Raw genomic sequence first — 18,076 nt, 5'->3', positions numbered from 1 at the left:
TACTACTACTAGTGTATTACTACCACCACCACCACCTACTACTACTGCTGTACTACTATTATTTCTACAAATATTACCACCACCACCACTCACAACCACTATAACCACTGCTATTACTACTAGCTAACTCAAACATTGTACTTCCTAAGGACATGCCAGGCAGTGTTCTAAGTACTTTACACATATTAACTCACTTAATTCTCACAGCAACACTACGAAGTAGGTATTACTATTATTCCTCTTCCATTAGTAGTCCAGCAAAACCCCAGTTATCTGGAACACTTGCAGATGGCAGGGGTTTACATTTTTCAGTACAAAGTTTAGTCTTTAACTTTTCATCTTTTAAAAAGGAGATTCTTTGATATGATATGCTCTGTTGGGAATAGAAAATGGTGCAGCTGCTCTGGAAAACAGTTGTCTTAAAGCTGTAACTACTGTTTATATATTCCAGATACAAATTCTTTGTTGACTACATCAAGCAGTTGACTAACTTCTGGATTTTTTCCCAGTTTCTGTTAATTCCCAGTGATTAGTGGGCAACTCCTCAGGAGACCTATAAGAACAAACAGAGCAGCCACTCACCTCTGAAACTGTAACTTTACTGAAGTGCTTGTAAACCCTTGTCGTTGTCGAAGGGATTTTATCTGTTTCCAAGTCCGTAATATACTGTGCAATAGGGAAAAGTCCTTTTCCTTTTCTAACTCATAGCGTTGTTTTGTATTACTACAACAATAATGTTAGATTAAAAATATGTTAGTGAACTGGGCATATGCCCAGAGAAAACTAGAATTCAAAAAGACACAAGCACCCCAATGTTCACTGCAGTACTATTTACAATAGCCAAGACATGGAAACAGCCTAAATGTCTATCAAAAGAGGAATCGATAAAGAAGATGTGGTACATACATACAATGGCGTATTATTGTCACAAAAGGATTGAAACTGGGTCATCTGTAGAGACGTGGATGGATTGAGAGACTGTCTACAGAATGAAGTAAGTCAGACACAGAAAGACAAAATCAAGTATCACATATGAACGCATATATTAATATAGGGAATTTGAAAAAAATGGTATAGGCAATCTATTTACAAACCAGAAATAGAGGTATAGGTATACAGAACAAACATATGGATACCAAAGGGGAAAAGGAGCATGGGTGGAATGAATTGGGATATTGGAATTGACATACATACACTATTGACACTGTGTATAAAATAGATGAGAAACTACTGTATAGCACAGGAAAATCTACTAAAGCAAACCAGACTCCAATAAAAATGAAAAAAAAACATGTTAGTGGATTAGAGCTACAAGTCATTACAAATGGCTCCAAATAATTTATTGCACTAACTCTTCTGGGATCCCCACCTCTTTTTTTTTTTTTTCCATTTTACTCACATCTTCATATAGAGAATGAAATTCCATTTAGAGATTTATGCGTCTTTAAGGTTTTTCACTATTCAAAAGTACTCTACTAAAATCCATGTATTTCCAGGTTTTCTGGACATTCTGTAGTATATTTATCATATTTTTCAGACTAACAATCAGAACTGCTGCTTCAAATTTAGAAGTACTTTGCCTGATGGGATAGTGAGTATAATACTTGAATAGCAAAGTAATATAATCCAGTCTATATAAAAATGGATTGCTTAACCCATTTAGATATATTTAAGTCTAACATCACCATTTTCTTTTGTGCTTTCTCCTTGTCTCATGTTTCTCTGTTCCGTTTTCTCTTTTTTCTTTTTTTTTTTTTTTTGCCTTCTTTTGGATCAGTTGAGTATTATTTTATTATCTCATTTTCCTCTTGATTTGGAAACTATATCTTTTTATTCTCTTCGTTTAGAGGTTATAAGTTAAAATTTAAGTCCTTGATTTACTAAAGTCTTAATCGCCAATGCAAATATCTTTAATTACTTTTACCCTTCTCCATTCTTTACTCCATTTTAAATGTTTCATATTTTAACTCTTTTTTTATTGAAGTATAGTTGATTTATAATATTGTGCCAACCTCTGCTGTACTGCAAAGTGACTCAGTTTATGTATATAGGTGGCTCAGAGGTTAAAGTGTCTGCCCGCAGTGAGGGAGACCTAGGTTTGATCCCTGCATCGGGAAGATCCCCTGAAGAAGGAAATGGCAACCTACTCCAGTATTCTTGCCTGGAGAATCCCATGGACGGAGAAGCCTGGTGGGCTACAGTCCAGCGGGTTGCAAAGAGTCAGACACGACTGAGCAACTTAACTTTCACTTTCACATTCTTTTTAAAATATTCTTTCCCATTATGGTTTATCCCAAGAAATTGTATCCGTTCCCTGTACTATGAAGTAAGATCTTATTGTTTATCTATTCTAAATGCAAAGGTTTGCATCTGTTCTGTTCTGTCACTCAGTCGTGTCCGACTCTTTGCGACCCCATGGACTGTAGCCTACCAGGCTTCTCCATCCATGGGATTCTCCAGGCAAGAATACTGGAGTGGGTTACCGTTTCCTTCTCCAGGGGATCTTCCCGACCCAGGGATCGAACCCGGGTCTCCCGCATTGGAGGCAGATACTTTAACCTCTGAGCCACCAGGGAAGCCCACCAACCCCAAATTCCCAGTCCCTTCCTCTCCTTCCCCACTTGGCAATCACAAGTCTGATCGCTATGTCTGTTAGATTGCTTGTTTTGTAGATAGGTTCACTTTAGATTCCACATAGAAGTGATATCATATGGTATTTGTTTTTCTCTTTCTGACTTACTTCACTCAGTATGACAATCTAGTTTCACCCATGAAACTGCAAATGCCATCATTTTTTATGGCTGAGTAGTATTTCATTGTATATACATACCACATCCTTCCTTATCTATTCATCGTTGATGGACATTTATTATAGGTTAGTTCCATGTTTTGGTTATTGTGAATAGTTCTACTATGAACATAGGGGTGCATGCATCTTTTTGAATTATAGCTTTACCCAGGTATATGCCCAGAAGTGGGATTGCTGGACCATGTGTTAATTCTATTTTTAGTTTTCTGAGGAACCTCCATCCTGTTTGCCATAGTGGCTACACCAACATACATTTCCACCAACAGGGTAGGAGGATTCCCTTTTTCCACACTCTCTCCAGCGTTTGTTACTTGTAGACTTTTTAATGATGGCCACTTTGACTGGTATGAGGTGGTATCTCATTGCAGTTTCAATTTTCATTTATCTAATAATCAGTGATGTTGAGTATTTTTCATGGGCCTACAGGCCACCTTTACACTTTAGAGAAATTTATATTTAGGTCTTCTGCCCATTTTTCAATTGGGTTGTTTTGTTTTTTGTTATTGAATTGTATAGGCTATTTATATGTTTTGGAGATTAAGCCTTTGTTAGGCTTAATTGGCAAATACTTTCTCTCATTCCATAGGTTGTCTTTTGGGGTTTTTTTTGGTTTTGTTTTTGTCTGTTTCCTTTGCTGTACAAAAGTCTGTAGTTTGATTAGGGCTTATTTGTTTAGTTTTGTTTTTTATTTCTATTGCCTTGGGAGACAGACCTAAGAAAACATTGGTACAATTTATGTCAGAGAATGTTCTGTCTATGCTTTCTAGAAGATCCCCTGGAGAAAGAAATGGTAACCCACTCCAGTACTCGACTGGAGAATCCCATGGACGGAGAAGCCTGGTAGGCTACAGTCCACGGGGTCGCAAAGAGTCGGACACGACTAAGGGACTTCACTTCACTTTTAGGAGTTTTATGGTGTTATGTCTTAAAGTCTTTAAGCTATTTTGTGAACTCTCTAATTTTATGCCCTGTAAAACATCATTACATGACTGCTCACTGAGACTTAGCCACATATTTACCACACTTTGCTCCTTAGTCTTCCGTTACTTCTTCAGCGTTCTTTATGTCAATGAGTGTTTTTGGCTTTAAGTTTTAGTTGACCTTATCAGTCAGTCAGTTCAGTTCAGTTGCTCAGTCATGTCCGACTCTCCGCGACCCCATGAATCACAGCACGCCAGGCCTCCCTGTCCATCAACAACTCCCGGAGTTCACTCAAACTCATGTCCACAGAGTCGGTGATGCCATCCAGCCATCTCATTCTCTGTCGTCCCCTTCTCCTCCCGTCCCCAACCTTTCCCAGGATCAGTCTTTTCCAGTGAGTCAACTCGTCACATGAGGTGGCCAAAGTATTGCAGTTTCAGTTTTAGCATCAGTCTTTCCAATGAGCACCCAGGATTGATCTCCTTTAGAATGGACTGGTTGGATCTCCTTGCAGTACAAGGGACTCTCAAGAGTCTTCTCCAGCATCACAGTTCAAAAGCATCAATTCTTCGGCGATCAGCTTTCTTCACAGTCCAACTCTCACATCCATACACAACCACGGGAAAAACCATAGCCTTGACTAGACCTTATAAACAACAGTAATTTACTGTTTTGTATATACTGATGGTTTCTATTCATTCATTCATTCATTCAACTACTATTTACAGAGATAGTTCACTATATGCCAGTACTTGTACAAGGCATATGTCAGCTTCCTCAAGTAACAATGTTTATACTGAACTAGGTTATTCTAGGAAACCCAATTATTTAAAACAACTTGCCTCCAGTGGTTAAGAATTTGTAGAGCCATTTTAGGTCAATGGGCAGGAAGTCAGAGAAATTCTTTATCAAATCACATAGAGTTGTCATATCTTTGTGCAAGTTTAACTTTCTACCCAATAAGTACCTCCCCAAAGAGTTTTCCTGCTTTTGGAGATTCCTTGACACATAATTATGTATTGTCTTTAAATTATTTTTCCAATTATTTTATACTTTCCTAATTTCTCTTCCTAGCTAGTCTATTAGCTAATGATTCCCAAATTGTAGACCACTTTTCTAAAATAAGGGTTCTTAACTCTACATACTCATTGAGTATTGCTTTTAGACTAAATTAGAATGTATCTTCCACATAGGTATATGCATACTAATTTTCAAACATACAAACACTTGAGATAAACATGATTCAAGTCAATTGAAAGGTATCAATAAATTTGTAATAGTTTTTAATCAACATATATTTTTAAATAAATAGATCATATTAATAAAACTACAACTACTTTCATGTGATACTTCTATTAAATATTTTTACACAAAAATGTTACAAAAAGTTGGAACCATTTAACTGCCTAAAGACAAGGGATCTTCAGCAGTCTCACTCCTGGGTATATACCAGAAAACAGAAAATCTCTAATTGGAAAATATACATGCACCCCAACGTTCATAGCAGCAGTACTTACAACAGCCAGAAGATGGAAACAAGCCCCAAGGGCCCATCAACACAGATGATTAGTTTAAGATGGGTATATCCCCTCACACACACATATATGGAATATTACTCAGTCATAAAAAAGAATGAAATATTATAACTTGCAACAACATATGGACCTACAGAGGCTTCCCAGGTGGCGTTACTGCTAAAGAACCTGCCTGTCAATGCAGGAGGATATAAGAAATGTGGGTTTGATCCCTGGGTCAGGAAGATTTCCTTGGAGAAGGGCATAACAACCCACTCTAGTTTTCTTGCCTAGAGAATCCCATGAACAGAGGAGCCTAGTGGTTACACTCCACAGGGTCGCAAAAAAATCAGACACGACTGAAGCAACTTAGCATGCACACATGCATGGACCTAGAGAGTATTTTACTTAGTGAAGCAAGTCAAAAGAGTAAACAAATACTATATAACATATGTGGAATCCAAAAAATAATACAAATGAATCTGTATATAGAACAGAAACAAACTCACAGACATAGAAAAGAAACTTAAGGTTACCAAAGGGGAAAAGGAGGGAAGGAGGAACAAATTAGAAGTGTTGGATTAACCCAAATTATTACACATAAAATAGATAAGCAACAAAGACTTACTGCTTAGCACAGGGAATTATATTTGATAAATCTTATAATAGCAAATATTTGATAAAACTTATAATGGAATATAATCTGAAAATTACAACTGAATCATTTTGCTGTATACCTGAAACTAACAAAATATTGTAAATCAGTTATATTTCAATTTTAAAAATATTAAGGATATTGTTAGTTTCTTATTTTATATCTTCCACAGCATAGTACAATACTTTGTTTAAAGAAGCTCCTTAATAAATGCTTGATGAATACAAGAATGTCCAAAAACCTACCTTATCTGCCAATAATAATCCTGCAAAGATTTTCTGGTCAGCTGGCTTATTTCTGAATTTTCATTTGCTAATTTGGTAGTATCCGTCAGTGCTTTAAGCTAAAACAAAAGAGCTTTTTTGGTACACTTCATCCACCTGTTACTATCACTCCAGTTCACCTGTAGGTCTAAGAATGTGCAGCAGAAACACAAGTGCATACTTTTTTTGTATTACTGTCTTGTCTTCCAAAATATATTTCATAAAAGTACCTTGGGGCAGAACTGAAAAAGAACCTCAATATTTGTCTAAGAAAGAAACCTTATATCGTGAAACTCCTAGGTAGTCATTTGATCAATTAACATAAAGAAATATCAATCAATCAAGATAGAAGACTGAACACAGGAATCTATTTTATCTTCTACCTAATATCCCATGGTTACAGAAAAGATATCTGTCTTTATCCATATCCACTGTCATCATCACAATCTTATCTATATAAGTATTTTATAATTATATCTACATCTATATATCTCTATAAAAGAATAAATACATAGCAACATATGAAAAGAAATCAAATAAAATCAACAAAATGTACTGAAGAAACTATAAAACAAAGAGAAATAACAACAGAGAATATTGACAAAGGAATAAAACCAAGGGAAACTGTTCTCTGTAACAGGGATAGGCAGAAAAAGCCTATCACAATTAGGGACAGTTTGTGGGAACTCCAAGACTGGAGTCAATGGATATAAACTTCTACTGAAAGACACAAGGGAAGACTCCAACAACTGTGAAGACATACTGCATGCCTGGATGAGGAAACCCAAATTTTTAAAGATAAAATTTCTTTCACAATTAATATAATAACTGGTGGTTCAGATGGTAAAGAATCTGCCTGCAATGCAAGAGACCCAGGTTCAGTCCCTGGGTCAGAAGATCTCCTGGAGAGGGGAATGCCTACGCACTCCAGTATTCTTGCCTGGAGAATTCTATGGACAGAGAAGCCTGGTGGGCTACAGTCCATGGGATTGCAAAGAGTTGGATGGGACTGAGAGACTAACACTTTCATTTTCAAAGCAGCTGCAGTAAAAATGGTAGGAGAATCTTTAAAATAGAAGTTGACAAGCTAATTCTAATGTTCATATGAAAGATCAACTCTTTAAGAATATACCAATTTTATTCTAGGAAAAAACCAACGAGGAGGTACTTGTCCTTAGAAAAGTCAGGGTTGTTCATACTGTTGAGCCATCAGATAAACCAACTACAGAACTGCCCTAACTTAGAACTTTTGATATAGAAAGTCATACCTTTTCCCTATGGTTTAAAGCAATTGAGAGAGCTTTCTGTGAACTGTAACCAAAGATAAGCTGATAAAACTCTAGGAAATTTAATAAGTGAACAACAAAACCTAAAGTCCCCAAAGAAAAAAACTGACAGATTTGACCTCATAAAATTTTAAATATTTCCAAGAGATAGGAGAAATGAAGTCAAAAGGCAAGTAACAGAATGGGATAAAAATATTTAAAACCTGTGCCAAAGAATGCTCAAACTACCGCACAACTGCACTCATCTCATACGCTAGTAAAGTCGTGGTCAAAATTCTCCAAGCCAGGCTTCAGCAATATGTGAACCGTGAACTCCCAGATGTTCAAGAGGGTTTTAGAAAAGGCAGAGGCACCAGAGATCAAATTGCCAACATCCGCTGGATCATGGAGAAAGCAAGAGAGTTCCAGAAAAACATCTATTTCTGCTTCATTGACTATGCCAAAGCCTTTGACTGTGTGGATGATAAGAAACTGTGGAAAATTCTGAAAGAGATGGGAATCCCAGACCACCTGACCTGCCTCTTGAGAAACCTGTATGCAGGTCAGGAAGCAACAGTCAGAACTGGACATGGAACAACAGACTGGTTCCAAATAGGAAAAGGAGTACATCAAGGCTGTATATTGTCACCTTGCTTATTTAACTTATATGCAGAGTACATCATGAGGAACGCTGGGCTGGAAGAAGCACAAGCTGGAATCAAGATTGCTGGGAGAAATATCAATAACCTCAGATATGCAGATGACACTACCCTTATGGCAGAAAGTGAAGAGGAACTCAAAAGCCTCTTGATGAAAGTGAAAGAGGAGAGTGAAAAGGTTGGCTTGAAGCTCAACATTCAGAAAACAAAGATCATGGCATCTGGTCCCATCACTTCATGGGAAATAGATGGGAAAACAGTGGACACAGTGTCAGACTTGGGCTGCAAAATCACTGCAGATGCTGACTGCAGCCATGAAATTAAAAGACGCTTGCTCCTTGGAAGGAAAGTTATGACCAACCTTGATAGTATATTAAAAAGCAGAGACATTACTTTGCCAACAAAGGTCCGTCTAGTCATGGCTATGGTTTTTCCCGTGGTCATGTATGGATGTGAGAGTTGGACTGTGAAGAAAGCTGAGCGCCGAAGAATTGATGCTTTTGAACTGTGGTGTTGGAGAAGACTCATGAGAGTCCCTTGTACTGCAAAGAGATCCAACCAGTCCATTCTAAAGGAGATCAATCCTGGGTGTTCATTGGAAGGACTGATGCTAAAGCTGAAACTGCAATACTTTGGCCACCTCATGCGACGAGCTGACTCACTGGAAAAGACTCTGATGCTGGGAAAGGTTGGGGGCGGGAGGAGAAGGGGATGACATAGAATGAGATGGCTGGACGGCACCGACTCTGTGGACATGAGTTTAAGTGAACTCCGGGAGTTGGTGATGGACAGGGAGGTCTGGTGTGCTGTGATTCATGGGGTCGCGGAGAGTCGGACACGACTGCGCGACTGAACTGAAATGAACTGAACTGACTGATGCAAAAGATATATATTTTGTACATGCAATGTGTGTGTATGTACATGTGTAGTTATATGTGTATATATATTTGTATATATGTATATATATGAAAACTCTTATAAAGGTGAACAAAGCTATACAGAAAACTGGGTAAGTAATATCAACTATTGGTTAGGACTCTGGGAAGTCAGCTCTGTCCCATACTGTCAGTGGAAATTCAAACTGAAAAACTTTCCTGGAAAGGCAATTCATTACTCTCTGATAAAAATTTAAACTTCATGCACTCTTACTCTTGACCAAGAACTTTCACTTCCACAAATCTACCCTACAGAAGTTTTCACACATGTGCTCAAATACATAGATACACGGATGTTAACTGCTTTATTACTTGTAATCATAAGGAGATGGAAATGACCTAAGAAGTCATTTATGAAGTCATTCATGACCATAAGAAGTGTCAAGAATGATTCAACATATTAAAATACATGTATTTTATGGGTCTATATAGTGATATGGGACAAACTCGAAGACTTAGAAGTAATTTTAAAAATCCAAGTTGCCAAATAATACATACTAGAAGATCCAATTTATCTTAAAATCTATCATGGCATATGTATATACAGAGAAACACGGAAAATGGATCTTTAAAGCTGTAATTTAAACCACAAGGTGAAGACTGAAGTGGGAGTTTCACAGTATGAAACTTCTACACTGAATTTCTTACAGTGGGAATGAACTCTTGTATTACCTGTGCAATTTCCCTCTTGTGTAAACTAGAGGGAACAACAGCAGAACTCTGCAAAACTGAGGATCCGTTCTACTCTTTTATACTGTCTACATTTCTCCATGTTCTTTAAGTGGAATTCACATTCACATAACAGGACATTTTGCAGTTTAAGAAATCATTGGATGTCACTGAGTCTCCTACTACTTTGAACTTGGTTTGAACACACTGAGAACAAGCAGAGCCATATATTTCACGCCAAGGGACTAAAAGGATGCAAAAACTATAAATCAGTATTTTGGTAGAAGACCAAGGGTCACACCCTGCAACCCCTGGCCTTTTCCCTCCCTTCTGCAGTTCTCTTTCATTTTAGAAGGGCATACACATGCCATATCCAATTTCTCTTTTTACAATTTACCAGGAAACTGGAGAAAATGTTTACGTGCACATTTTAAATAAATAAATGTGCACAGTTTTATGTGCACATTTTAAATAAAGCAAAGTAAAAAGCAGCTAAGAAATTACTTTTGGATCCTAAGAATCATTAATCATTAATATAATCAAAATGTTGCCAATAATGATCCCTCAATATTATTCTACACAAAAAGCCACGCTACATGAAAAACAAATGAGTTTTTACATACAGTAATAGGTAGCAGACGCGACGCGAGAGACGCCGGCCCCGGCGGCGCAGACGCGACGCGAGAGACGCCGGCCCCGGCGGCGCAGACGCGACGCGAGAGACGCCGGCCCCGGCGGCGCAGACGCGACGCGAGAGACGCCGGCCCCGGCGGCGCAGACGCGACGCGAGAGACGCCGGCCCCGGCGGCGCAGACGCGACGCGAGAGACGCCGGCCCCGGCGGCGCAGACGCGACGCGAGAGACGCCGGCCCCGGCGGCGCAGACGCGACGCGAGAGACGCCGGCCCCGGCGGCGCAGACGCGACGCGAGAGACGCCGGCCCCGGCGGCGCAGACGCGACGCGAGAGACGCCGGCCCCGGCGGCGCAGACGCGACGCGAGAGACGCCGGCCCCGGCGGCGCAGACGCGACGCGAGAGACGCCGGCCCCGGCGGCGCAGACGCGACGCGAGAGACGCCGGCCCCGGCGGCGCAGACGCGACGCGAGAGACGCCGGCCCCGGCGGCGCAGACGCGACGCGAGAGACGCCGGCCCCGGCGCAACGAACCATGCAAAGAGGTGCGGCTGTGAGGAGCTACCCCACACCTGAGGCCAGGGCCGGCGGCTGAGAGGAGCTACCCCACGTCCAACAAGCGGTGGCTGCGCGGGCGCAGGAGGGTCGAGAGGAGATACTCCGCGTTCAAGGTCAAGAGGGGCAGCCTTGAGGAGATACCCCTCGTCCAAGGTAAGGTACAGCGGCTGCACTTTGCTGGAGCGGCTGTGAAGAGATTTTCCATGACCAAGGTAAGAGAAACCCAAATAATACCGTAGGTATTGTGAGGGGGCATCAGAGGGCAGACACACTGAAATCATAATCACAGGAAACTAGCCGATCTGATCACATGGACCACAGCCGAATGTGGTCCACTGGAGAAGGGAATGGCAAACCACTTCAGTATACTTGCCTTGAGAACCCCATGAACAGTAACAAAGGGCAAAATGATAGGATACTGAATGAGGAATTCCTCAGGTCAGTAGGTGCCCAGTATGCTACTGGAGCTCAGTGGAGAAATAACTCCAGAAAGAATGAAGGGATGGAGCCAAAGCAAAAACAATACCCAGTTGCCGATGTGACCAGTGATAGAAGCAAGGTCTGGTGCTGTAAAGAGCAATATTGCATAGGAACCTGGAATGTTAGGTCCATGAATCAAGGCAAATTGGAAGTGGTCATACAGGAGATGGGAAGAGTGAACGTCGACATTCTAGGAATCAGTGAATTAAAATGGACGGGAATGGGTGAATTTAACTCGGATGACCATTATATCTACTACTGTGGGCAGGAATCCCTTAGAAGAAATGGAGTAGCCATCATGGTCAACAAAAGAGTCCAAAATGCAGTACTTGGATGCAATCTTAAAAATGACAGAATGCTTTCTGTTCGTTTCCAAGGCAAACCATTCAATATTACAGTAATCCAGGCCTATGCCCCAACCAGTAATGCTGAAGAAGCCGAAGTTAATCGGTTCTATGAAGACCTACAAGACCTTTTAGAACTAACACCCAAAAAAGATGTCCTTTTCATTATAGGGGACTGGAATGCAAAAGTAGGAAGTCAAGAAACACCTGGAGTAACAGGCAAATTTGGCCTTGGAGCACGGAATGAAGCAGGGCAAAGGCTAATAGAGTTTTGTCAAGAGAATGCCCTGGTCATAGCAAACACCCTCTTCCAACAACACAAGAGAAGACTCTACACATGGACATCACCAGATGGTCAACACCGAAATCAGATTGATTATATTCTTTGCAACCAAAGATGGAGAAGCTGTATACAGTTAGCGAAAACAAGACCAGGAGCTGACTGTGGCTCAGATCATGAACTCCTTATTGCCAAATTCAGACTTAAATTGAAGAAAGTAGGGAAAACCACTAGACCATTCAGATATGACCTCAATCAAATCCCTTATGATTATACAGTGGAAGTGAGAAATAGATTTAAGGGACTAGATCTGATTGATAGAGTGCCTGATGAACTCTGGACGGAGGTTCGTGACATTGTACAGGAGACAGGGACCAAGACCATCCCCTTGGAAAAGAAATGCAAAAGAGCGAAATGGCGGTCTGAGGAGGCCTTACAAATAGCTGTGAAAAGAAGCGAGGCGAAAAGCAAAGGAGAAAAGGAAAGATATAAGCATCTGAATGCAGAGTTCCAAAGAATAGCAAGGAGAGATAAGAAAGACTTCCTCAGTGATCAATGCAAAGAAATAGAGAAAAACAACAGAATAGGAAAAACAAGAGACCTCTTCAAGAAAATTAGAGATTCCAAGGGAACATTTCATGCAAAGATGGGCTCGATAAAGGACAGAAATGGTATGGACCTAACAGAAGCAGAAGATATTAAGAAGAGGTGGCAGGAATACACAGAACTGTACAAAAAAGATCTTCACGACCAAGATAGTCACGATAACGTGATCACTGACCTAGAGCCAGACATCTTGGAATGTGAAGTCAAGTGGGCCTTAGAAAGCATCACTACGAACAAAGCTAGTGGTGGTGATGGAATTCCAGTTGAGCTATTTCAAATCTTGAAAGATGATGCTGTGAAAGTGCTGCACTCAATATGCCAGCAGATTTGGAAAACTCAGCAGTGGCCACAGGACTGGAAGAGGTCAGTCTTCATTCCAATCCCAAAGAAAGGCAATGCCAAAGAATGCTCAAACTACCGCACAATTGCACTCATCTCACACGCTAGTAAAGTCATGCTCAAAATTCTCCAAGCCAGGCTTCAGCAGTATGTAAATCGTGAACTCCCAGATGTTCAAGCAGGTTTTAGAAAAGGCAGAGGCACCAGAGATCAAATTTCCAACATCCGCTGGATCATGGAGAAAGCAAGAGAGTTCCAGAAAAACATCTATTTCTGCTTCATTGACTATGCCAAAGCCTTTGACTGTGTGGATCACAATAAACTGTGGAACATTCTGAAAGAGATGGGAATCCCAGACCACCTGACCTGCCTCTTGAGAAACCTGTATGCACATCAGGAAGCAACAGTTAGAACTGGACATGGAACAACAGACTGGTTCCAGATAGGAAAAGGTGTACGTCAAGGTTGTATATTGCTTTTTTAACTTACATGCAGAGTACATCATGAGGAACGCTGGGCTGGAAGAAGCACAAGCTGGAATCAAGATTGCTGGGAGAAATATCAATAACCTCAGATATGCAGATGACATTACCCTTATGGCAGAAAGTGAAGAGGAACTCAAAAGCCTCTTGATGAAAGTGAAAGAGGAGAGTGAAAAGGTTGGCTTGAAGCTCAACATTCAGAAAACAAAGATCACGGCAACTGGTCCCATCACTTCATGGGAAATAGATGGAAAAACAGTGGACACAGTGTCAGACTTTATTTTTTTGGGCTCCAAAATCACTGCAGATGCTGACTGCAGCCATGAAATTAAAAGACGCTTACTCCTTGGAAGGAAAGTTATGACCAACCTTGATAGTATATTAAAAAGCAGAGACATTACTTTGCCAACAAAGGTCCGTCTAGTCAAGGCAATGGTTTTTCCCGTGGTCATGTATGGATGTGAGAGTTGGACTGTGAAGAAAGCTGATCGCCGAAGAATCGATGCTTTTGAACTGTGGTGTTGGAGAAGACTCGAGAGTCCCTTGGACTGCAAGGAGATCCAACCAGTCCATTCTGGAGGAGATCAATCCTGGATGTTCATTGGAGGGACTGATGCTAAAGCTGAAGCTGCAATGCTTTGGCCACCTCATGCGACGGGTTGATCACTGGAAAAGAGTCTGATGCTGGGAAAGGTTGGGGGTGGGAGGAGAAGGGGACGACGGAGAATGAGATGGCTGGATGGCATCACCGACTCTGTGGACATGAGTTTGGGTGAACTCTGGGAGTTGGTGATGGACAGGGAGGCCTGGCGTGCTGTGATTCATGGGGTCACGGAGAGTCGGACACGACTGAGCGACTGAACTGAACTGAACTAATAGGTAGTATTCTAGTGAAACAAAATTGCTCTTGCTAGATCAGGCTTCAAAGATTACACAACAGTGTTGGAAAACTATTAAATAGACAAATCATATTTTCAATGACCTACATCTTAGTTTCAGAGTTGGTTCTTTCATTCAAAAAACAATGGTCATATTAAACTAAAAGTTAGAATGTTCAACATTTGTTTTAGGAAATATTCTGACCTTATTAATTCATAGGCTTCATTTAGGAAGTACTCCTCCACATTTCCTACATGAAAATTCAATCAAATGGATTAAGTCCTGTTGTTTTTGCACTTGTACTTTAAAAAGTAAATATATTAAGGTATAATTCATTTCTAGCTTATTGAAATGTCTTGGTGACCCTATTAGGCTTGATTATTTAACTAAATACCTCACTAAATATTTAAGTGTATTAATTAGCTGAATGAGACCCATCAGAATATCCTTTCAGAGAGAACACTAGTTAACAAAATATTCATGTATCAAAAACTCAGCATACAGTCTAAACGAGAGTTACAAATTTATAAAACTAGTCAGTTGGTATATTTCTCTGATTTCTCCTCAGATTTTATGTACCCTTTACGATGTCATTGAGCTACCGTAAAGAACCTGCCTGCCAAGCAGGAGACATAAGAGATGCAGGTTTGATCCTGGAGTCTGGAAGATCCCCTGAAGTAACCCACTCCAATACTCTGGCCTGGAGAATCCCATGGACTGAGGAGAATGGTGGGCCACAGTCCATAGGGCTGCAAAGAGTCAGACGCAGCTGAAGCTACTTAACATGCATGCACGCAAGAATTCCATGGACAGAGGAACCTGGCAGGCTCCAGTCCATGGGGGTCACAAAGACTTGGACACGACTGAGTGCATGCGCCACACATACACACACACACACACACATGCACACGTGTGCACACGCATGCGTGTCATTAGACTAGTTGGCTAAATCATTCTCATACTAAACCCTATAGAAGGTTCAGGATCATTAATATTTTTATCAAAAATACTTTCTTACAAGACTTGAAATAGTCATTTGGTTCTTTTAAATAGTAATAATTTCAAATATTCTTATTGAGTCATAGGATCAAGAAATACCATTGATTAGCAAACTATAAATGCTAAACACCCTGCAGGATATGTTTGAGTCTGTCTCCCTGCCCAGTTAATTCCTACAATTTCTTTTCAGATAAACTGAAATCAAGCTTTCTTTTATTTGGTTAAATAGTTGAAGTCCTAAGGGAATATTCCACCAAAACTTGCTCTGTACTAAAAAGTTTTTTTTTTCTTTCAATATTAAAAAGGTTCAGCTCTGTAAATGTAATGAAAACCATGCTTACCTTCTCATAAAGCAGCTGTGGTAAATTCTGTTGCTGCCTCTCCTGAAAACACTCATAAAGTTGGAGCAGCCTAGCACATAATACTTGTTCTTGATTGAAGAGAGGATGATGACTGAATTGCAAACCCACTATATTAAGATCTAATTGGTACATTTCCCTTTGACCTTCCATTTTGTTCCTAATAGAGCTTTCTAGATCAGATTTCACTGCCTTTTAAAGAAAAGTATTTACACAATGTTAATTCGATTCTATTTTTTAAATAACAGGTAAATTCTTTAAAAGTAACATGTTAACTGTAAGAAAATGAAGACACAGAAAAGCAAAAAAACCATTATTTGCTCCTTCTTTCTTAAAACTGATTATAGCCCTTGATTTCATATATTTATTTTGGAGCATTTTAATCACCTTACTATAAATGGTCATCTACTTTCTACTATGTGCTGGCAGAGGCTGAACTTTCAAGTTACAAGCCCCCAAGTAATTTCCTAAAGGATCACGATAAAAAAATGGTGTTTAGAATTGGTGGGTCAATAGTTCGTTAATGTGATGATCTAATAATCATCTGGAGCCAGACTTAAACCACAAACTATTATTCCTGCTTCAGCGGCCCGTACAGCATTGAGATTTTTATTTCCCAGTGAGAAACCCCAAATGAACCTTGCCTCCATAGCTGGCTGTGCATAATAAAAACTGTAGAGAAGACAGAAGGGAAAGGCAGGCAGAGGTATTTGTCTGATGCTAATTCCAAAATGTTACCTGCTAAGGATGGTGCTACAGAATGAATTTTAATATTCAAGTTAACATGCTTGGTAAAGTGACATTTATATTTATTCCCAACTCTAAGAGTCCATGAAACACTGAAATTAGCTTGAATGAAGTTAGAAAAGAGCAGAAAGCTCCGATGACAGTTATTAATAGCATTTTTAGCAAAAAAGTGTTTTTTAATTCAGATACATACACTGGGTTTTTTAGACATAATGCTATTAAATACTTAATAAACTACAGATTAGTGTAGACATAACTTTTACATGCACTTTTGAAATTTTTCAAAACCAAAAAATTCCTTTGACTTGCTTTACTGTGGTGGTCTAGAAGTGAACCAGCAATATCTCAGAGATATGCCTGTATTCCCAAATATCTATAGAAAACAAGCAGGGTAACTAGATAGTAAGACCAAAAATCCAAGGACAAGATGTTAAACAAAACTGCATCTGAAAACATCTCCACTGAATCCAAAATACAAGTAGGTGGAAAAAAAAACCACTTAACAGCAAGATCTGCATAGTATTGGTGACTGTATGAAAGTCGAAAGAAGCAATGAAACATCTGACCATCCTGCTAAGAGAACCTGAAAGAGCCAACAGATACTCACCAGAAAGTATAACAAGCCAATTTAAAAACAGAAGGTAAAAGTGTTACGGGTTTTGTCTACTCCAAGTATGGGTAACAGTAAGGAATTTTGGTAAAAACATCAACACTTGTTCCTGATTAAAAAAATCTTTGTATTTGTCGTAATTTTAAAAGTAGGACAACTAATTAAACCTTAACTGCATTTTTGTATGGTAAAATGGTAAAAGATTTTCTTAGCAGCAAGAAGTTTTGGTGTATTTTTAGAAAATCCTGAAATAAATTTATAAGTGGTATAAAGATATTAAAAACATATTATGATATAAGGAATTTAAAAAAAAATTTCTGGATTCTCTGAGAAATAAACAGAGACTGTGGAGAAGAAAAGAGAGCATATATTATGTAGAAAGAAGATTCTCACTTGTTAAAGAAAGATAAGAAGACCTCCAAAAGTATAAATCTCTTCAGTTTAGGGAGAAACCTTATTTTCTGTGTAGGCTTAGAAGTATCAGCATTATAAGGAATGAAATGCTCTTGCTGTTAAAATGTTGCAGCTATTGGAATATGAGGGACGGGATGGGGAGGGAGGTGGGAGCGGGGTTCAGGATGGGGAACATATGTACATCCATGGCTGATTGATGTCAATGTATGGCAAAAACCACTACAATATTGTAAAGTAATCAGCCTCCAATTAAAATAATTAATTTTTTTTAAAAGAAAGAAATACACAAAGGCATTTTTTAAGAAAAAGCATTGACTACAAAAGGCATATAATTACTAGAAGAGGAAAAGTAAGATCATGGCACCTGGTCCCACTACTTCATGGCAAATAGATGGGGAAACAGTGGAAACAGCGACAGACTTTATTTTCTGGGCCTCCAAAATCACTGCAGATGTGGCTGCAGCCATGAAATTAAAAGACGCTTGCTCCTTGGAAGAAAAGCTATGACCAATCTAGACAGTATATTAAAAAGCAGAGACATTACTTTGCCAACAAAGGTCCGTCTAGTGAAACCTATGGTTTTTCCAGTGGTCATGTATGGATGTGAGAGTTAGACTGTAAAGAAAGCTGAGCGCTGAAGAATTGATGCTTTTGAACT

At 39.6% G+C, this 18,076-nt stretch overlaps 1 protein-coding gene across 2 annotated transcripts in view; it reads right to left on the bottom strand.

Annotated features, from left to right (window-relative positions):
* Positions 1–18,076, bottom strand: part of CC2D2B (coiled-coil and C2 domain containing 2B) — a 96,578-nt gene that overhangs the window by 66,258 nt on the left and 12,244 nt on the right. For both annotated transcript variants that reach the window (XM_088842194.1, XM_088842195.1), the window contains 3 exons: positions 15,630–15,839; positions 6,145–6,242; positions 583–723 (listed from right to left, as the gene is read on the bottom strand). In XM_088842194.1, coding sequence (XP_088698320.1) covers positions 583–723; positions 6,145–6,242; positions 15,630–15,839 — 449 coding nt within the window. The remainder of the gene's footprint in view (positions 1–582; positions 724–6,144; positions 6,243–15,629; positions 15,840–18,076) is intronic.

The sequence above is a fragment of the Moschus berezovskii genome, chromosome 12 (genome assembly GCF_049115385.1).
Source record: "Moschus berezovskii isolate FMDL1 chromosome 12, NW_MosBer_1.0, whole genome shotgun sequence".
In the NCBI taxonomy this organism is placed as follows: Eukaryota; Metazoa; Chordata; class Mammalia; order Artiodactyla; family Moschidae; genus Moschus; species Moschus berezovskii.
Note: the sequence above shows the minus strand (reverse complement) of the source record. Positions and strands in the feature narration are given on the sequence as shown.